Raw genomic sequence first — 22,627 nt, 5'->3', positions numbered from 1 at the left:
AAGAGCAGTTAGATTAGTAACAGTTCTTTTTTGATGTCATGGTGCTCATGAGATGCAGCAAAAGGGAGGTTCTTCTTTATAAAAGGAAGGTACTGGAAGAGAAACCTGTTGCTTATCTATGAGCTGCTGCCATTTACTGGACTGCTATGACGCCATATGTGTTTATGAACAGGCTAACTACTGACAAAATGTAGTCTTGTTTACTCACCAAGAAGGCTCTTTACGCTCTGAGGTTGAAGGGCATTTGTAAGCTTGGGTTTTCCTGCCCATTGCTTGGGGAGGCAGGACTAAACTTTATCTACTTCCTGTCTTCCAGTTTTGCAAAAGCAAGCTAATAGAGACAGGTGTAACAACTATAACATTAAGAATAGCGTGAGATAGCGAAAAGGTATGTAAATAAGTTCCCAACACGTAACTGAACCGAGACAAATATATAACAGTTAACGTGTCAGCACTTTCTAAGATAGGATGAGGAATGAGGATAGCTAATAAATGGATCATCCCTTACTATGGAGGAGGCCACCCACGAGGTTTGTTAGTCATTTTTGGGTGGGCAAGATGCCCTTCAACCTCAGAGCGGAAAGAGCCCTCTCAGTGAGTAAACAAGGCTACATCCCACTCTGAGGGAAGGGCATCTTGTAGCTTCGGATGTCCAAGAGCTATTTCCCAGGTGGGATTTAATCATCCTCTTCCTCTAATACGTGCTGCAAGATTCTTCTGCCAAAGGTTGCCTCGGTAGAGGCTTAGGTGTTAATATGGTAGTGGCGAACAAAGGTGGACCAGGCGGCCGCCCTGCATATTTCCTCTACAGAGGTGCGTCTATTAGAGGCCACAGTAGTTGCTGCGCTGTGGATGGAATAGGAAGTGATACCATCTGGCACTGGAAGTTTAGTAGTGCGGTAGGCTTCCACTATGCATTGCTTAACTGCACGACTCAAGGAGAGCCAAGACATCTTGTGCCCTTTATTAGAGGCCAAAACGGTCACGAAGAGAGCATCATAAGTTCTGAATTGAAAAGTCCAGTTGATGTAAATCCTGAGAGTTCTGCAGACATCGAGAGTGTGTCATTCCCTTTCCTTAGGTATACCTGGATTGGCGCAAAAAGAGGGCAGCTGAATCTCCTGTTGATTATGAAAAACAGTATTAATTTTAGGGATGAAGGTGGGGTTGAGTCGTAGAACCACCTTCTCTTTATGAAAAATACAGAGCTCCTTATGAATGGGAGGAGGGTTGGATTGAGTGACTCCTTTGAGGAATGCTCCAACCTGAGGGTGAGCAGCTAATGGGAAACCGTTGAGGATTGGGATGACAGGCTGAGACCTGCTTGTGAAGAGTGTTTGGTCTGAGCTTCTGCTTTACCCCGTCTTGCAGGAAGGTGAGTAAGGATAGCAGATAGATGGACAGAGGATCCTTCGCTTTTCTCTGACACCTAACAAATGCTTTCCAGGTGTAGTCATATATTCTTTTTGTTGGAGAGATGTCTGGCTGCTAAAATGGTGGATATGTCATCGCTCAGGCCAAGCCGGGCTAACTTGAGCCTTTCAATATCCAAACTGTTAGTTTGAATCATCCAGGATTGGGAAGGATCATGGTTCCCCTGCTGTAGAAGGTTCGGTAGGACAGGGAGGCACCAGAGTCTCTGAATGGACATCACTGTCAAGGAGGCGTACCATGGGCAACAAGGCCAGTCTGGGGCTATTAATATCACTGTTGCTCTCTCTGCTCGGATCTTTCTGAGTACTCTCATTAGGATGGGAATGGGAAGGAAGGCATAAAGAGTTCCCTGTGGCCAGGGACACAGGAGAGCGTTGACCTGTTTCACTTGAGGGTGATGGAGCCTGGAGAAAAACCTGGGCAGTTGATAATTTGTTCCCCAGGCGAAGAGGTCCACCTACAGAAGATCAAACCTGGTTGTTATCATCCGGAATGCTTGTGGGCATAATGACCATTCCCCCTTGTCTATGGAGCGAAGGCTCAGCCAGTCGGCCTGGATGTTTCAGATTCCTTGGAAGTACTCGACTCTGAGGTGTAGCAGATTCCTCTCTGCCCAGAAGAAAATTTTCTGGGCTTCCTGATGGAGGGAGGATGATTTGGACCCATCCTGTTTGTTGAGGTGGGCCTTGCCGAGATATTGTCGGTTCTGATGAGGACATGTTTGAGTTGCAAGACCGAGTGGAAATGTAGAACGCTCAAGCGAACCGCCCTCAGTTTCAGGAGGTTGATATGTAGCCTCTTTTCTGTACTGGACCAAAGGCCCTAAACCATTTCCTTCCTGGCAGTACCACCCCAACCATATAGGGAGGCATCTGTAAAATCTGTGTTGGGTCTGGGAGGATGAACTGCTTGCCATTCAGAAGACTTGAAGGATTGCCTCATCAGAGCAGACTCTTTTTTACCTTTTGGGACAAGAGAATCACTTTGTTGATTCTTTGAGTGATGAGGTGCTGGTGGGGGTACAGAAGATATTGTAGGGGTCGAGCTCAGAAACGTGCCCATGGAACTGCAGGTATACAGGATATCATCAGTCCTTGTATACTGGATAGAGTCAGTAGGCGGGACTGTTGAGCCTTGGCAATGGTTTTTGTCACGAGGGATATCTTTGCTGCCTTTACTTCTGGAAGGAAGATGGTATCTGTCGCTGTGTCTATGATCACCCCAAGGTGAAAAATCCTTGCAGGGGTACTAGCTGACTTTTTTTTCAATTTATGAGATATCCATGGTCTTCTAGGATGAGTCACCCTGGAAGAAGACCCTCGGCACTGAGCCCAGGAGGAAGGGTAATGCCCTGTAGATGAAGGTCCATGTAGCAGAATCTCAGGAACCGTCGATGCGAGGGATAAACTGGAATATGGAGGTAAGCCTCCTGAAGATCAATGGATGTCATGTAGAATCTGTATTGTAGAGCCTCCACGATGGACTGAAGGGTCTCCATTCTGAAGTGCTTGGGAGGTATATACCTGTTGATGAACAGGTCTAGAATGGCCCTCCAGTCCCCGTTCTTCTTGGGGACCATGAAGAAGATTGAGCACATGCCCGAAAAGTGCTCTTTTGACAAGTACCTCTTCTACTGCTCCTATCTTTAACAGATGATCCATGGTGTCCAGGATTCTTAGGCGCTTTGTGGTCGATCGTGAACTCGAGGATGTGATGAATAGATCTGGTGGGATGCTGCTGAATTTGATGAGCTATCCCTGTTGGACTAGTTGGCAGACCCATGCATCTGGCTGGGAGTCTATCCACTGTGAGATGAAGAACTGGAGCCTTCCTCCCACAGGCGCATCACTGGCGTCACTGTTTTACGGACTTGGGGGACTTGTCCCCTTAGTTTTCTCTGAATTGTTGCTGTTGAGAGGGATGACTGCAATGTCCTGGGCGCCGAAAGGACTATTATTTGTCCAGGAGGAGCACTCTGATCCTGCCTAAAATGGGGAAGGGTGTGGGAGGATCGGAAAGTCTGAGGAAAACCTTTGGTTTCCTTCTTGAAGGTTTTTGGCATGGAACGTTTATCTTTGGTTTCTGCTAGCATTTTATCTAGGCGATCCTGAAAGAGCTTACCTCCTTGAAGTGGGTACGCTAGGAGGATGGACTTGGATTTTATATCAACTTGTCATGGCCTTAACCAAAGGGCCCTGCGGATGGCCGCACTGGATGCCACAGACCTAGCCAAGAACGATTATGTATCTAAGGAAGCATTGGCGAGAAAGGCTGTGAAGCTTTTATAACTCTTCCAATGCCATCAACAATTCTCCTGTCAGCACCAGAAAGAAGATGCGAGAGCTTCTTAGACCAGGCAAGGGAGGCCCTTGCAATGATGGCTGCTGTGGTAGTGGCCTTGATGTCCAGGGAGGAGGACTTGTGGACCTTTCTGGATAAGAATTCCCATCTTACGATCCAGCTGATCTTGGATGGATCCCACCCCATCCTCTGACAGGACGTCTGAAGATTGAAAGGCCGCCACTGAAGCATCTACACTAAAGGGAGACTGAGGAGCTCCTTAGCGGATGCAGACATCTTGTATAATTTCTTAGTGGCCAAAGGGAACTGTTGGATGTTGGTTTATCCCACTCAATCCTAATAAGTCTTTCAAAATACTCTGGCAGAGGGACTTTTTTATTCTGTGAAGACACTCTGGGAAAATATGCCTTGGTGCCTGTGGGCTGGACCTTAGGCTCCTCTGCGAAGCTAGGCTCCTCAGATAGCTCTAGGGCTGCAAGGGCCTTAGATAGGAGAGATTGATAGTCATCTGATGAAAACAGTCTGGGCTGATTTTCCTCCTCAGTGGGAAGGTCCTCAACCTCAGAGGTGAATTCTCCCTCTTCCCTGTCACCTTGCTCTGAGTTAGAGTCAAGGGAAGGATAGTAGTCCATAAGGGGCTGAGAATGGTGGCCCACTGATTTCATGGCTGCTTTAGTAGGCTATGGTTTTGGTGTTTGCCCTTGGTTGCAGCAGGGTTTGCTACCCAGATGGGAGTGGGAGGAAGAAAAGCCTGAACCAGCAATGGGGCCCTCTAACAGGGGATTGTGAAAGGAAGGGGCTAGACTGGCTTCCCTCTGGGTGAAGGCCACTTCAATCATGGCCACCACCTGCTCAGCAGTAACGGGTCTACCTCCTAAGACTGCACTCGATGGGGGGTATGTTACCATCAGTTGTCTTCTTAAGGAGGTGACACCAGCCTGCACTCGACTCTTCTGCTTGCCTACTGCTGGAGGGAAGCTCAGCTTTGGGCCCCACAGCTTTTTGGCGCCTTTTCCACTAGGCATACTGGAATGATGCCGTTTGTGGCCTCCTGCCTTTTTTGCTGCCCATATCTTTGCAGCAGCGGGTACGGCTGGCCCCGTACCTTCCGAGAGACTGCCTGCAAGGCTGATGGGGGTATCCTTGATTTTCTGTGCCCCCTGGGGATGAAGAACTGGGTCAAAGGCTTTCTCAGAGGAGGTCGTCCTCTCTGTGATCCCTGAGAGTGTCAGCCGCCCTTTTGCCTAAAGCGATGCCAATGCTATTACAGATAAGGAGAGGGACAGAGAAAGAGAATAGAGCAAAGACAAAGAATATTTTTTTAAGGTAAAGAAATAGGGGGGAACAATGAGAAGACAGAAAAAACTCCCTAAGTTAGCCTAAGAGAAAAAGCACAGCAGACCTCTACTGCATGCGTGCACTCCCCAGCAACGCAGGAGGGAAACTGGAAGCTATAGGCTTTCCCTCCAGGGAGACAGGAAGTAGAAAAAGTTATCCTGCCTCCCCAAACAATGGGCAAGAAAACCCAAACTACAAGATGCCCTTCCTTCAGAGCGGGAAAGTCATTACTCAAAGCATGATGATCAGTTCAACTGCTGTGAAGGAAGGTGGGTGTGAATAGACAAGAACTTTATAGCAAGCTCGAAGGAGAAAAGGCATGTCTTCCATTGGGGTTGGGCTATCAATGGAATTGGGTAGTGAGGGAGACTAGGCAGCTGACCTTTGGAAAGCTGATAACCTAGAAGGGAAGCCAACCAAGAGACAAAATGAAGATAGAGAACAGAGTCTTGCAGTGAAAGAAGCGACATGCTATTTGGGCAGAGGGGCCCAAGAAGGCAGGAGATAACTGAGGGGAAAAAGGCTTGTGATAGTGTGTGTTATGTGTAAAGTGCTATCAAGTCGCAGCCGACTTATAGTGATCTCTGGTGGATGGGGTTTTCAAGGCAAGTGATTAAGCAGAGGTGATCTGCAGAGTTTTGCTTGGTCTCCCTTCCAAGTACTGACCCAGCTCAGTTTTCAAGATCTGATGAGATCGGGCTATACTATACAATTCCACATCCCTGTGATAGTATAAGAAGTAGGAAAGAGCGCATAAAGATGACAAACACTGGATAACATCTTAATTAAAGTAAGACAGACCGAATGATTCAATGGAAACAGCCACAAGACCTAAAACAATAATAATCAGATGAGCGCAGGGTATATTTTATGTGGGCGAAGAAAAGGACATGTATAATTCAGATAGGATTCTGCCATTCCTCATATGCTTCCCAAAATACTCTAATTTCTTATTCCCTCCAGCCCAGAATCTCACACTTCTATCAAAAGTAATCCCAAATGTTGCTTTTTAAAAATCAAAGGTTTAGGGTGGCAGGAATGGTCACTAAAATATATTGGTAGGGGAAAAAACCCACACTGTCCAACACCACTGTCCTCATAATGGTAGCATGTAATGATTTTGGGATAAACTGAAGACTATCCACATCACACTTCCTGATGTACCCTCTTCCCTGCCTTGGTAAACCTGGTCACAACCTTTTCTGCCCTTAATACCAAGGAGAAGAACAGAGACTGAACACAGTAAGAAAAAGGGTTGGGGAACTAAACTGGAGACAGGTGCATACACATTTCAGTTGTACAAGGTTGGTCCTGAATATTGGCGAAGGCTTTCACGGTCAGAGTTCATTGGTTCTTGTAGGTTATCCAGGCTGTGTGACCCGGATACCAAGACCACGGTCACACAGCTCGGATAACCTACAAGAACCAATTGGTCCTGAATGTCCCGAGTTAAGAAACCTGAGTTGGTGGCTATGCAAATATGCTATCTGTGTAATTGATATGCTTTTCTTAATATTATTATTGAAAAGTAACAGACTTAGTAGTCATTTAGTGGGATAAGAGAAACATAAACATATATAATCCATATCAAATATCAAATAATTATTATTATTAGAGGATAAAATATAGGTATTAACAGTTTAATATAGTTGTGTAAGAAAGTTAAGTACACTAAGAAGTTTCATTATTACCATATAAGGTAGATTTTAATATAACTTTAATGATTAGCCTTATATGCTGCATAATAGAATATAAGAACTATGGACAATGTTATAACATGATAGTACGGAAAGGAAGATAATAGTAAGAACTGGTGGAATAGTTGGCCAATTTAGAAGATAATAAGGCGCATTTCCTATGTTATGTTAGATGGAATGCAGTTAGGATGTATGTTAAATTCTATGTTTTGTTTTACGTGTATGTTGAATATAAGTTTTAAAAATATTTTAAAAATATATAAAAAAAGAAACCTGAGTTAGCAGTTCTTAGCTATCTCTCCATATTTCAGTCTTCCTCTATATAAAGACTAAAGTATGGAGAGGAAGATTGAAATATGGAGAGATAGCTATTTTCCAACCTTCAAACTGTATACGTGCTTCTGACTGAAAACTATATGTGCTTCTGACTGAAAAGGCTCTCCATACTTTACAAGAGCAGAATATTATGTCAATTATATATGGACTGAGGAAGCTATCAGTGAAACGCTGGACACTCCGGAGTCCCATCTCTCTCTCCCATCAGCTTCAAGCTGCAAGCATTCTTCCTCTTCATTTATCAGCTTCAAAGCCACAAGTAATCTCTTTAACTGGCTATAGACTATGCGACAAACTTTGTGAATTAGCTACTTGCTGTAAACCACGGGCAACAGGCTATAAACTTTAGCTACTTGCTGTTAGTTCTAGGCTCCTCTATTCATTCGCATAAGAATTTGTTTTTCATCATTTAGGACCTACTTGTTACTGACCTCATCACATTGTTGTACCAATGCATTGATCGATGTACGCATGAGGTTGTTTATTATATGATATTTTGTTTTTTGACAATTGTGGGATGTCTAGGAACTTTTCACAGTTGTTTGCATTTTACTAGCCAGTCAGGTGTTTCATATGTTTAAGCTTTACCAGAGGACTGATGGATTTATCTTTTTGAATTGGTTTGTTTGCACATTACATTGCTTATTTATTTACACTGGCCATCGTGCTGGTTATTTGTTTATGAGACCCATAGACCAGTGTGTTCCACAACAGGCCACCACACTAACTAGTCCACTTTCACCTCAAGGGACTAGACACAGGCCTCAAGTGACATAGGCATCCCTAAGGAACATCTAACCCCCATTTGATTCAACCCTCTGTTAAACGGCTATTTTCCCCACTGCTCCTCCTCCTCCCTCCATGCGTTCCAGTAGCTCTGACTGGTTGCTTCCAGCTTTCTCTCCAGACCACCAGGATACACAGGAGATTGGCTACCAATGGAAAAGGGAATGTTGGTTCTGTCTGCCAAACCTTCAGATTTTTTTTTTTTTAAAAAACAACTTTCATATGCAGAATTCTGGACTCTCAGATTGAGAGTATATTCTCATTGTGATAAACTGTTTTTACACAAAAGCAGTATGCACATGAAAAATATATACGCTCTCAGCAAAAAAAAAAACAGTACAGATCAAGAGCTCACTGCATCTCTTTAGGCCATGAAGGCATGGATATGTTTCCAGTTTTCAGGATTTTTATTCTCACTTTTAGCTTAAAAATCTGGCCAACACTGAAAATGTTAATTTTTGAGAATCATAACGAGGCCATTTAAAATTCTTATAACAGGAAATAAAGCTAACCATTTGAACAGGACTGTATTTTGTAATTGTCAGGTTTATATGACACTTATTTTTAAAAAGGTTTTAAGCCCATAGTCTGTGAAAAAGTTACAAAGATTGTCAGATGTAGTCAAGGAACCTGTGTGTTCCACTAACTTCTAGTAATGGGTACATATGTAAACAACATTCTTTGGATTGTATAAAATCCAATTACATTTCTTAGTTATCCAGCTCCTTCTAGTGGTTGAATTGTATAGTGCACACACTAGTAACTTGCATGCTTTAAAAAGAGAAATGGCATTTTAAAAGTTTAAAAAAAAAACTATCACGGATCAGTAAAGAGCAAAACAGCACAGCTTTATCTATGCAGCACAGACCATGAGTGTCTTGTACTTCTTTTCAGCAGAAAGAGATATTTGGCTTTGTTTTTATCTATATATAATAGTTGTTTTAAAAGAAAGATTTTTCATGCTGACACAGAGGAACAGGAAAGTTTGCTACATGCATGCCAAAGCAATCCCCCTTCACTTCAGCTCTTGTTTGTTTATTTTTTACTTTTGGGAAGCCAAAAATATTTTATTAAATTAAAAATAGAGAAATTAAGACAAACTAATCCAAAAACAACCTAACTACATTTTTTCACAAGCCAAAGAAAATTAATCTGAAAGCATAATTAAGGGACAAGCAACTTGTTTTGAAATGAAGTATGACTGACATGAGGAATGTTTGATATTACATACTTATCTCAAAAAAAAGATGTTTCACCCTCCCCTTTCCCATGCAGATGTTGACTAGCGAGTCAGGAAACCTCTCAGTATTCACCCCCTAATAGATTCTGTAATCAAATAAACAGATTTTCCCTATTTGCTAAATTACCTTCTGTCTTTGAAGACAGAAGGGGATCATGGAACAAGTGATACTGAGTGATAATCAAGGGGGGCATGATTATACTGAATCAGACCCTCAGTCCATCAAAGTCAGTACTGTCTACTCAGACCTCCAGGGTCTCAGGCAGAGGTCTTCCACATCACCTACTGCCTGGTCCTTTTTAAGTAGAGATGCAGGGAATTGAACCTGGGACCTTCTGCATGCCAAGCAGAGGCTCTACCACTGAGCCATGACCCCTCCCCAGAACGTAAGTAAAGCCATGAACACATGAAGCTGCCTTCTACTGAATCAGACCCTTGGTCCATCGAAGTCAGTATTGTCTACTCAGACCAGCAACGGCTCTCCAGGGTCTCAGGCAGAGGTCTATTCACATCACCTACTTGCCTAAGTCCCTTTAACTGGAAATGCTGGGGATTGAACTTAAGAAAAGACCTAAAAAGTTCTCTTGGAACATACAAGGATCCCAGATAGAGCAATGCAAAGACTTTAAATATCTGGGCATTACATTTAGTGAAACCCTGCGCTGGAATGCCCACCTTTCAATTATTAGGCCCTCTGTCTTAAAGATCATAGGAGCGATCAAGAGATTTTATTACACCGGGGTGGATTGCTTATAGACTCGGCTCTTAAACTTTATACTAGCAAGATTATATCACACCTATTGTATGGCATTGAAATATGGGGGTGGAAAGAACAAATTTTATCCAATCTGGAAATAATCCAAAATATAGTTATACAGCGCATTTTGGCATTGCCAAAAGGAACATCAGTGACCCTAATGAGAGCAGAACTTGGCCTTCTGTCAATTAAAGCTCAAGTCCAGTTTACAATCCTGAAAACACTGAAAACACTGAAAAAAATACAACTTAAAAAACAATGATACACTCAGTAAAAGCAGTTCCCACCTACTGCAAAATAAGGATAATGACAGATCCAATTACCTTAGTAACATCATCTCCCACTATTCTATTCCAGATGACTTGCTCTGGCCCTCGGGGAGAAACCTTGGACTAAGGCGTTGGCTCTACAAAGAAGATGCTATAATTGGTAGCTATTTAATTTCCCAGACAAAAATTGTCCCATGGTTTAAAATGATAAAAAAAAGGCCACATTAGAACCTCCTATCTGGCAGATATCACAGTCTTAGAGCAGCCTTTACATCGCTGCACTTCCAAACTATGCCCACGGAACGTCTTGCAGGTCGTTTCTCAAAAAGACAAAAACAAAACCTGGCTCAACATATCTACCTATGTGGTGGAGCTGTGTTACGTCTTGGCCTGCCCTTTATACATTGAACCCCGAAATAAGTTCTTGGCAAACATTCTATCTGCATTACAATCATTATCTGATGCTGATAAATTAATTCATTTGTTATCAGATATGGATCCCTATATTTAAAAAAAAATGGCACTTTACATCCTGGCAGCCAAGAAAGTCAGAGAAGCAAATATGGAATGCTGGACAGGATTGAATGGGCACATTTTAATTTATTTTTTAAAATGATATCGGTTTGTACATTTTAAAATTGCTGCTACATTCTTTTAGATTGTAATGGCCTATGGTATTATACAATAAACTACTACTACTACAATGTGTGAGTGATAATCAAAATCTCACCCTGAGGACAAGTTACAGTTTGAATTGCCGCATTGTTTCAAACTTCACTGAGGTGATATTAGTTACAGAAGAATAATTACTTTTATCTGCTGTACCTGTGTGAAATATTTCCCATCAGGTTTCAAGACTTTCATTGAAAGGTCCAGAATCATCCGCAGAAACTCCCAAGTGGAATCTAAAATTGCAAGCACTAATTTTAAATTACAATTCACAGTTCATTTCTTAAACAAATACAGAGCACAATCTTTCCCAGTGCAAACAACACCCACATGCCGTGGGATTGGATAAGGATTGCTTTATGGCATATAAAGCCCTCCAAGCCCCTTTGGGGCACCCATGAATGTATACACACCCAGCTTCCCCCCGCCCCCATGGGATACCATGTGTACTTCCTATCCCCATCCAGCACTTTCTCTAATTCAGATGCAGCTGCAAGCAAGATTTTGCATTACAAAGATCATACATGGTTAAAAATATTAACCTTCTTCAGGAGAAGTAGAGATTGGAATGGCGGTCAAATCATTAATTACATAATCAAACATCCTTTCTTCTTTGGCATACCTCTTCAGTACTGGAATACAGTCTTCTATTAGAACCTGAAAAGGGTAGTGCAATTTTGGCTTTTTATTATGGCAACAGCTGTCAAGTAGTAGTACTTGGGGGGTGGGGAGAGGTGCCGCAGCATTTCCAGAAGTGGGCAGGGTGGGATCTAGTAGGCAAGACTATCTCTTCCATCATAGTCAAGCTAAATATGACAAAGAGAATGATCAGAATACACAGAGACCTAAACATTATCCTTATCCCTGAGTCAGCAACATTTGAAGGCTTCCTCCAACTGAAGTGGTTCTTTTGCCCCCAAAAAAGTGTTACTTAACTTGGAGGAAGGGTAGGATACGTATGCAAAGGTGGCTCACTTCAACCTAACATTCACACAGTAGGAATAACTCTCACATAAGAGCCTACAAAGTTACGGTAATAATTAGGTGCGTGTAACATTTACCTCTGATGTCTATTATCTGTGTTATCTATCAGCCTGCTTGTGCTGAATATAGGATGACTCTTCTTCACTGAGCAACTCTAAATTATACAATATTTAAGGACAAATTTACACAATTGTTTTTGAAAGACCCTACCAATAATATTTCGGCACCACTGACTTGTAAAGATGCACATATGCAGTCTCCTTCTAAAAATCACATTTTGGTAATTTTTCATGAAAGCAAATTGCTTCAAAATCTTAAGTTCCCTGCTCCTTCATAATGTGGCTAAGATTTTTAAACGAGTTATCTTATATAATTCATGTAATTCACATTACTATATCAATACTCTTCTCCACAGTATTAGGGATACCTGGCACCATAAAAATAATGATTTTATAACAGAAATCAAGCAAACATTTTCAAAAATAGCTCTCCCAAACATGTATTTTCGCTGGTGAAAAAGAAAACACTCACGTAGAATGCTCTGAAGAAAATATTACCTGATAGCAATCTCCATTCAGATTGTCCAAGACATCTCCACATGTTTTGCGCATATATTTTCGACACCCGTCGATCACCATTTGATCAATGTTTTAATCACAGTTAAGAATCTAGCAATTATTTTGTTGTGCTTATTATGTTCTATAGTGTTATAGCATTCCCTCTAAATGGCAAGACTTGGGTCTGATTTAAACATGATAGAGATGAGGTCAAAAGAACTTACCTATGTGATTTTGTACTCACACAAGGTCTTATTTACCTGTGCTAAGTAGTTGTGCTTGATTAACAATTTTGTCCCATCACCATCATTAATTTAAATCAAGCCATATTTTCCAGAATATATAGACAATTGTGATATTTGTTTTAAAGAACGAGACATACAAAACTGATAAATAAATACCAAAACATATTGACCTTAAACATGTTCGTCTAAGAGCATGTAGGTTCTACAGTGGCACAGAACTCTAAAGGCACTCAATCTAATAATCTAGATATTTTCCAACAAGTAACCATACAATATACTATTAATATTACATTCATATTACTTAATTTACTTTAAGGCTGCACAACCCATAGAGAGTGAATATCTTAACTTTTATATATCAACATCAGCCCAGTTCTTACCAGCAAGGGCTTACGGGGATAATAAATCCTATTTCCCCTGCTCTGGCCGCTGCTTCTTATGGTAGTTTATTTTTAATTGTTTATTTCCCCACTCACTTGCTGGATTGCCGTATTCTCCCTGCCAGTTACTGACTTAATTTTGTTTCCTTACCTTTAAAGAAGGAAGGCACTGGCAAACCACTCCGTAAACAAAGTCTGCCTAGGAAACGTTGGAATGTGACGTCACCCCATGGGTCAGGAATGACTCAGTGCTTGACAGGGGACTACCTTTACTTACCTTTAACCATCTACCCAATTACCCACCTACACGATCACCAAGTTCCACTCCTCCACACACACACACAGTTGTGTTTTGCTACCCTCACTCATCCAATTGTTTCCTATATGCCCAATCTTTTTTCTTCCCTCTTAACCATCTGTCTAGCAGCCCACATTTCTCCACCTTTGCCTGGTGTTCTCTTGCCCCAGTCAATCTTCTACATTTTTTTCACCTTTTCTCCCCATGATACATGCACAAATGTTGTTGTTTTCTTTGGGGAAGGAGGTTTACCTCACCTTTAACATTTCTTATTCTTCTTCAAACCTGCATGTTACCATTGGTATGAAAAAACATATACCCTGGGCCTTGATCCCCCCCCCACATACCAGCACCATCCATTGCTACTGATCATGATTTAAAAAAAAAAAACAGATCCCAGGTTACTTGTTAAAAGGATATCTCTACCATGGTGACCATCTTTGGTTTCAGTTTGACTATTTCATACAATATTCCACCATCACCACCTCCAAGAATGAGCACTTCTTTGTCAGTGTAGTCTTCCTTTCCACTGCCCATTATAGCTTGTGTATATGCCAGGTCACTCTCAGCAAGATCTTCAAAAGCACAGGGATTAAAAATATACGTGTGTGTGCATGCTAGCTACATCGCCATGTACTTTTGTGTAACTTAGAATAGATATGAAGCTGATTATCTTACAAAACAATTTTTAAAAATCAGAATATAAATCCTCATAAATCTGTTCTACAGAATCCAATGACTTTTTATTATTATTTTGAAGTAACACAATAAATCACATTAAAAAGTAGTGCACTAAAAGGGTTTATAAATTTACACACAAAAACTACAGGGCGGTCCTAAGCAGATACACCCTTCTGAGTCAACTGAAATCAATGGTCTTAGAAGAATGTAATTCTGCTTAGGATTGTTTGAATTTATTCACAATTGAATAAAGACCTTAAGACCGTCAGAATTCGTTTCTAAACAGTTCTGCCAACACCCCAACACTGGGAGATTATTGTTGTATGGAGTTCACCTCTTTTTCTGTACATGCTTGATCAGAAATTCTAAAAGGTAACCAGTCCTTCATCCTCCAAAACCATTAACAGAAAATATCAAACCAACTTTAGTTCATGCTCTTGACAAGAGTGGAACCCTTGCCTCTCCCTAAAAGGTCTCCAGATAGTTCATGGCTTTACTTTGTGATCAGCTTGTCAGAGATTATCAGTGACAAAGCGAGAACCACCAGCGCACTATAAAACAAAGCTGCAATTACTTGTAACTGTTATTCATCGAGATCTTCGTACAGACACACATTAGGAAACAGGTACAGTCCCAGCGTGGGGCTGCACGTAAGACCGAAAATGCAGTAAACGTTTACAAGATTTTTCAGCCACATGCTGCTTATACCGTACTAACATTCCAATTGAATTTTAACACTACACCAACCACTACATTACAATTTTTGCCTTGAAAGTCCTCAATATTATGGCATGGTTTTTCCTATTGGCATATTGCCTAGAGCCAGCAACACCCATCCTGGACTCAACTGTGGCCTCCTCACCAAGCCTGACACTGCCACCAATGACTCCAGTGCCACACAGGGCCCTACCCACCCCCTCATGCCTCAAGAGGCCCCCAGCAGAGATGGAGTCCCTGGGATGGAATCTAGTGAGCACACCAGACGCCCCAGCAAGGAGAGAACCAGGTCATCTCTCTCTGAGGCTGCAGAGCCAGGGACAACAGTGAGGGATGTCACCACTCTGCCCTACAGGGCCAGTCATAGCATCTGGGAAGAAAAGGCCTCAACAAAGGCCACTAGGCAAACCCGCGCCCCCTCCTGCAGCCAGCCACAAACTGGCTGGGACAGCCTTGGCTGAACATGGGCCAGGCTGCAGCTGGACAGATCGCCAGGCGGGCGAGGGAGAGATGGCCCAGCAGGAAGCCATTCAGCAGTGTGCCCATGAGAAGGAGGGAAACAGCAGGTGGGGCAGGAACGGGCACCTAAAAGGGGTGGTGCTCCAACAGCCAGCCCAGGTTATAGCTCAGATAATTAGCAGGTCGGGTAAGAGCACTGAAGGAGGATCCAACAGCAGGCCAGGGAGGAGTGAGAAGGAGCACTGACCTCAGCCAGAGGACCTCACTCCAGGAGGAGAGGACGGACTTGGGTGCTGCAACTCCTGAGCCAACCCCCTCTTTTCCTATTCTGACACCTGGGGAGCCCCAAGCTGACCAGACGTGACAGCTGAGGACAAGAGGGTGACAGTGTCGAGGGAGGACTCTTACACATAGTCATTTAATACACCTACGTTAACAAAAGAAATCTGTATAAAGTAATTGGCCACTTCTTACCCATTATTTTTCCTTCCATCTTAAAAATTACCATATTTATTGAAGCATAAGCTTTTGTGGATTAGAAAGCATTTTATCCGATTCAGCGTTCCCCATTAAGGTTGAATTTTGAACATAATATCGTGGAAGAAATTAGCATTATTTGCTTCACAGTTCCAGTTGTTTTAGATTTTCAAAAAAAATATCTTTAATATAGAAAATTGTAAGTCACATTTTAGCCACTAGGGGGGAGGTAAGGCCAAGCAATGGATACCTTGTGTTTTTGTTGTTGAGAGAAAGAGGAAAAGAAAGAGGAAGTGGTGGAATGTTTAAACACCTGGCAGGCCACAATACATGGCTTGTTAGTTGTATTTCAGCTCACGCAAGTTGTGCAAGCCTACTCCATACCAATCGGCTGCATATTATAAGACAATACTCACTAACATCCCCACTGAGGATGAGAATATTTCCAAATTGTTTTGAATGTAAAATTTTTATATTCTGGTAAGCAGAGTCTTCATCATAAATAACTTCATCAATGTCATATTCCACTAATCGTCCATCTGCTGTGGGCCAGTATTTATCAATGGCATCTCCTCTCACAATGGCTGGCAATCTGAGAACGAAACAGATGTTTTACAGTTAAGTTTGTGCAACTTAGTAAGGAGATATTAATCATAAATGTCAGGCCTTTGCTCCAATGACAGATCCTTTGCAATGAACTCTGGCCCTTGCTGCACTGCCAGGCCTTTGGCTACGTTTGAGTTGAAGTTTGGTAATTGCAGGCCAGGTGCAAGCCTGGCTACTGTTCAAGGTTACTTTCCCAGGCCTGTGTTACGCTGTCTTCCTATTATGTCTGAAGTCTCTGAGAAACTCCTTATCTGGACGTTACTATGGCTGCACTGTATCTTGCTTGTTGCCTAGAATGCTTTTTCAATTGTATCACGCTCACCCTAGCTTCGTTAGATCCCTTCTTTGCCCACGGGCAGTCACCTTCTGTACAAACTGCCTTTTTGCTTTTAATAAACTAGCATGCTTAAGAAACTCCTGCTTGAGCGTGTTTGGTTTTTGGAATGCTAGGGACAGTCGTCTGAGTTGACAAGAAGTCTACAAAATGTTAACCTCCTAGAAGAACTTGCACACATACATCCAAGTGTTCCAAGCAAAAAAAGGATGCTCTTTTAAAACTTTTAAAAATATTGGTAATTGTGAGTCACTAATCATTAGCCACAAATCTGTAGCCAAATAAAATATATTATATTACCAAAAAGTTATTTATCATACAAGTACAAGAGACTTTCAACACCCAGCGATTTTTTAAAAAGAGGGTTACATTCTGTTGTTTAGACTGACTCTCTGGTTGAATTATACTAAAAATACATATCGGAAATCTTTAGACTGGTACATATATGCAAGAGACACTGTTTGATAGCTTGGGAAACTGACAAAGAATGACAGGTATCTATGTTTGCTTTCAAGGTTTTCATATATTTTACAAGCTGCCTTTTGCATATTCTGAAGGCATAACAGAAGGATAGAAACTTGAAGTACTTAACAGATACAGAACTCAGATAGGGACAAATTACTTAATAGTAAATGTAAAAAAAATTAAACTGTGATGAACAAACACACATCTTAACATTTAATTCCATCATAACCACTTTTCACAACGATTAATTCATTATTAGGGTAGAAACTTGATTGTTGAATGTTTCCCAAGGTAGTTAGTTGGGCATGAAACAAGGAACACTCGAGGGATGCCAGAGGGGGCTTCTCAGAGTGAAGCACTGCATCTGCCAGATGTGATCCCACAGACACAATTTACTACCTCTCTCCTGGCTGTATGGCAGGAAAGCCCTGTGTATTGTTTGTACTGTCATTATTCAGCCCACTACTGTTACCCAACTGATCCTCACCTTCATGCTGCCTAAGCAAAGAATGGCCACTGTAGCTCAACAAAGGGTTGTTCCCTCCTCCTCATACTTTGAAGACAAAGCAGCAGCAGCCTCAAAGCACAGGACTACGGCTGCAATCCTAGCAACACTTTCCTGGAAGTAATCCCAACTGAATAAAATGAGTGTTCTGAGTAGACCTGCTTGGGACTGTTTCCAATGTTGCCTCCTCTACCTGACAGCAGGAATTATCTTGAAGAAAACAAAACCCTTTCACAACAGTGGGGCCACAAGAGTCAGAAATGTGTTGAAGCGGGAGACAGGTGAAGCGAATGTTTCTTCTCTGTTACCGCATAAAGTGTGCTATACTGAATTCAGAGTAGACAACACTGTAGAAAACAAGGATCATCACTATCGGTAACGTTTTACTCCTGCCAACTTGCTACCAGGCCTGGTTGTCTTCTCTTCCCCTACCTGGACAGCATCTTGCCGTAACATCAGGACCCCATAATGTATTGACATCAAAATTTGTCCACAACCGCTATTCTGCATTTGTTTTAAAAAAACCTCTTTACACTCTTAACTGAAATATACTGACACCCCACCTCCCACTGCTTGTAAGACACTGCCCGTGCATCAGGAGTCCTAGAAATCTTCATCATCCATCAGCCTGGTCCTTCAGAAGGCAGAGACAGAGAGGAAAACCTAGAAAGCTCTCTGTTCTCTCTGCCAACCACTGAAGTATTAGAAAAGAATGAAGAACTGCATGTAGGATACCTAGATGAGTTCTTGTTACACTTCCCACTAATTCATAAGCATGAAGAAGAGTGTCAAGTCACTCTTCCAAATGAAGCTAGGTTGGATCATACTAATTTTTCTGCTTGATTTGCTCAATTCCAGTCCTCACTGCAGCCATTGTCCCATGCAGTCTATGTGCTTCACACAATCACTAGCATGGGCTTTCTGATGGTCAAAAAGGGCTCCTCCTTTTTTTAACTCACAGAAAGGTTAGTAGGGTCCAACTCAGTCTCTGCCTACACCCATTTGCCTCTCACTGCAAATGTAATGCCAAAAAAAGAAAAAGGGGGGCATGAAATAATGGGAAATCACTGAAGACTACAACATGACTTCATCCGCATCTTTCCCCCAATGTTTCATTTAAACTATGTTATCATGAAAAAACAAAGTTGTACTTACTTGCAGCTGTTGATCATTGAGTATCTTCTGTGTACACACATATACTTTAAAGTTTTAAAACACCCGTTAGGGGGGCGCTGCGTGCTGTAGCCAAAGAGAGCTTTTCCCGCTCAGCCGTCACCATGCACGCGCCCCTTCCCTCACTTTTCTGAGCTGCCATTCACAAGGTTAACCAGAGAGCTCACAGCATGGCAGGAGGGAAGGAATGCGTGCATGCACAGAAGATACTCAATGAATTTACAGGTAAATGCAACTTTGTTTTTATTTTCGATCTTCTGTACGCTCCACACAGGGATTCTAGTAAGCTGCTCACCAAGTGGTGGGGTGACACTCTCAATGTCAATCTACTTGAACAATGACAGTAGAACCACATTACCCATTTGTGCCTCTCTGCTGGCTTGCAGGTCAAGTGCGTAGTGCCGAACGAACATATCCACTGAGGACCACGTGGCTGTTCTGCAGTTTTCCACCAGGGGGACCCTGTCAAAGACGGCTGTGGAAGAAGCATGTGCCCAAGTAGAGTGGGCATGCACCTCTAGTGGACATAGGAGCTTGTGAAATTTAAACATGACCTTCATATCCCTCAGTCTCAGGGAGGTGATATGATATGGCTGCCAGGTGAACCTTAATATAGGAGTGCGCTGAACCTTCACATTTTAGAGGCAGTAAATAATCAAATACATCCAGGAGTGTGGTGTCAACAGGAGAAGCATCTTTGTTTGCTCACTAGGCTGAAAAATGTTCCCACCTGAATTGATAGAGCCACCTGGTAGACGGGTGTGTAGTAAGATGGCCTTAACTTCAGAGGAAAAACTGCCCTGCAGTCTCCATGCTGTTAAGTGGGGGCACTTCACCTTGTGGTGAAGAAGTGCTGACTCGTCAGGCACAGAAGATAGGATCCTCTTGGATACAGTGGCCGGGGCCAAGGACGTAGGTCCGTGTTGCTGTCGACCCCTGCTCATATCCGATCTGGGTGGACTACAGTAATCACCCCACTCAGCAACGTACACTGTGGACATAAAGAATGGGTAAGGTGGCCACAGCATTGATGGGTGTTCCTGTCACCACGGAACAGGAGGTGCCAATTCAGTCTGGTCAGAACCGGAATTGGTGACAGTTTCCATTCTGTCCCTGACTCGCCCTCAAAGAATGAGAACCTAGGTGAACCCATGTGGACAAAAATGTTTTTGGTAGGGCAATGATCTCCTCAACCTCTGGGGACACTTGGCATCTACGTATCAACACTGACACCTGCTTCTTCAGTTCCGGTCTGTGCTTCTCCCTATGCTTAGTTTTAAGCTTAGGTTTCTTTGCAGATGGAGAAGGGGACTTGCACTGTTGCGGCTCAGAATGCTGTAAGGATGGAACCGATCACACAGAAGCTGATGAGGATGACTTCAAGGAGTTTAGTTTAGTTTATTGTTGTTACAGTCATAGACCAGCACGGACTTCAAGGAGTTTTGTGGGTGTCTCAGTAGATTGGATGGCTTTCTCCCAGGGGGCCACTTTTAGCTTAGAAGCCGGATCACTCCGAGCCATTGGAGTGAATTGTTGGCAGGCCCTGCATGTTGAAACATTATGACCTTCACCAAGACATGAGAGGCACAAATCACGTTCAACAGTCTGAGTCGTTTTGGCTTTGCAGTCCTTGCACTTTTTAAACAGTGCTTTTGGAGCCATTTTGATAGAATCAACCCTGCAGCCCACCACATGATGGTGGAGGGAATGGCAGAAAGAGGTAGGTTCCAGTCCTACTCTTTCCACTTGATGAAATAGCCAGAGACAACGCAGAAGAGCTGGAAGTCTCCAGGAACCAATTCCAACGCAATGGAACTAGTTAGGAACTACCTAATCCTCAGGTGGCAAAAAGAAGGAACTGAGGGAAGGGGCACGTGTGTGCTGGAGCTTGTGATGGCTGGGCAGGAAAAGCTCCCGTCGACTCCAGCACACAGCACCCGTGGTGGGGGGTTTTAGCTTACAACTACTCCAAGGTAGGCCTGCTCAAGTGCAGTCCTTATTTGGGACTGCACAGAAGATCGAAAATGAACTCCATATACAATGTCACCTTTAACCCGGTGAGAACTCAGTGTATGAATCAAGCTAATCAGTATGTGTTAAGGGTTTCATGTGTGTGTGATGCATGTGAGTACTTCATAGTGCTATTATGGGCACACTACTTCCTATTCGTTTAGGCAGTCACATCAGTGAATCGACACAGACTTTGTTGATCAAATCTTAAGTTTCAGTACTAGATGTACAAAATTTCTTACCGTTTCACCCTTTTGATGTCCTTGCTAAACAATTCTTTCATTCTTTCTTCAACCTTGTTTAAAAGCTACAAAACAAAACGCATATACAGAAATAATAAGCACCTAATGTGAGTAGTATTAGACAATCTAAAAGCTCCAATATATTTTCTAAAGTGATAGTTTGAAATTAGAACAGAGTAACACAATATAGGTCCTTCACTATTAAGTCAAAGAATAAATCTTAACTTTTAAAATTTAAATTTTTATACTGGAGCTTAGGAATTTGAATTACTATTTATATTTATCAGGTTATATGTATCCTGCATTTCCGAATCTTAGGGCAGCCATAGGCATTCCTAATAAACGATTTTCCCAGCCCTCAGATAATAATATTTAGTTGACTAAGATGTGAATTATGAGGAAGCCAATTTTCCAGGAAACAAACATCAATCTCTATTGAATTTTTATCCCATCAATCTTTCAAGGAACTCAGGCTGCTGTATGTAATCTCCTCCTGCCTTTTATATTTTCACAACAACCATCACAGCAGCGTAAGTTCTCCCACTGAGCAATATGAGGTTTTATTTTCTTATTTACTTCATTTATAGCCCACCTTTCCCACTGAAATTCAAGGAGGATTACAAAATATTTTAATTAATTCAGACATAATGAGACATCCCATATGCAATGCAACAGGATTAGCAGTACAGATTTAGAGAACAATGCAAACACCAAACTGTCGAAAGCATGATAAACCATAAACAATGTACAGAGAAGACTACAAAAGTAGAAGACAGCGCAATAAAAGCGAAATGCCCTCCTGAACATTTCTGTTTTGCACTTTCTGCGGGATGATAGAAGTGCGGAAGACCTCCACGGGCAGGCCATTCAACATGGTGGAACCACTATACCACACTGGTTGTCATACAAAACTGTAGTAGCCATTCACATATCTATAGCCTCCTATTTTACTGTTACCATTTCATTTGTTTAAAATTTTCACTTTTGTTTGCTATTCTGAGGGTGTAGAAGAGCTCTGCATTTCTTTCCCAGCAAGGCTGAGATCCAGACAAACTGCAACCACTGTTGATGTTGTTACAAAAGGCTGGCTCACTGTACATGCAACCTGATTAAAGAATGTGGAAAGAAAAGTGCAAGGAAAAACCTGTCTTCTTTTTTGCATAGTATCTTCCTGGTGGTGGAAAATGCTGTCAAGTCACAGCTGACTTATGGCAACCCTGTAGGGTTTTCAAGGCGAGAGACTTCAGAGGTGGTTTTACCAGTGCCTGCCTTCGCGTCACGACCCTGTTATTCCTGAAGATTAATAATTAAATCTAATATTATTATTCCTTTCTAAACCAGAAAAGTTATCAGTCACATTTTTACCTCATTTATCTCAAGGAGTTCATATGCATATTTGGGTTTATTTCATGCACCACTACTTCCATTTTCCTGGAACTTTGCCTTGTGTTTTGATTAAGTTAAAGACATACCTGCTCTGTTTCTTCTTCTCTTTTCATGTCATTGTAACTCTGAACATCAACCAACACCAACCCGTGAGGATATATTCTCAGATTGGCAAAACTACAAAGCAAGAACAAGACAAATTCCAAGAAATAAGCAAAGTTCTAATTTATTAAACCAATTAGGTAAGAATATAAAAAGGTAAAGGTCCCCTGTGCAAGCAC

The 22,627-nt window shown here is 42.1% G+C and overlaps 1 protein-coding gene across 1 annotated transcript in view; it reads right to left on the bottom strand.

The window, feature by feature from the left end:
• The window catches only part of SMS (spermine synthase), a 48,905-nt gene that overhangs the window by 6,561 nt on the left and 19,717 nt on the right, over positions 1-22,627 (bottom strand). Inside the window, exons 3-9 of the mRNA XM_056861802.1 lie at positions 22,433-22,523; positions 20,961-21,025; positions 16,042-16,217; positions 13,712-13,866; positions 12,369-12,458; positions 11,370-11,484; positions 10,984-11,063 (exon numbers count right to left, since the gene is read on the bottom strand). Of these exons, the coding sequence (XP_056717780.1) occupies positions 10,984-11,063; positions 11,370-11,484; positions 12,369-12,458; positions 13,712-13,866; positions 16,042-16,217; positions 20,961-21,025; positions 22,433-22,523 (772 nt within the window). The remainder of the gene's footprint in view (positions 1-10,983; positions 11,064-11,369; positions 11,485-12,368; positions 12,459-13,711; positions 13,867-16,041; positions 16,218-20,960; positions 21,026-22,432; positions 22,524-22,627) is intronic.

Source organism: Euleptes europaea, chromosome 16 (assembly GCF_029931775.1).
Source record: "Euleptes europaea isolate rEulEur1 chromosome 16, rEulEur1.hap1, whole genome shotgun sequence".
In the NCBI taxonomy this organism is placed as follows: Eukaryota; Metazoa; Chordata; class Lepidosauria; order Squamata; family Sphaerodactylidae; genus Euleptes; species Euleptes europaea.
Note: the sequence above shows the minus strand (reverse complement) of the source record. Positions and strands in the feature narration are given on the sequence as shown.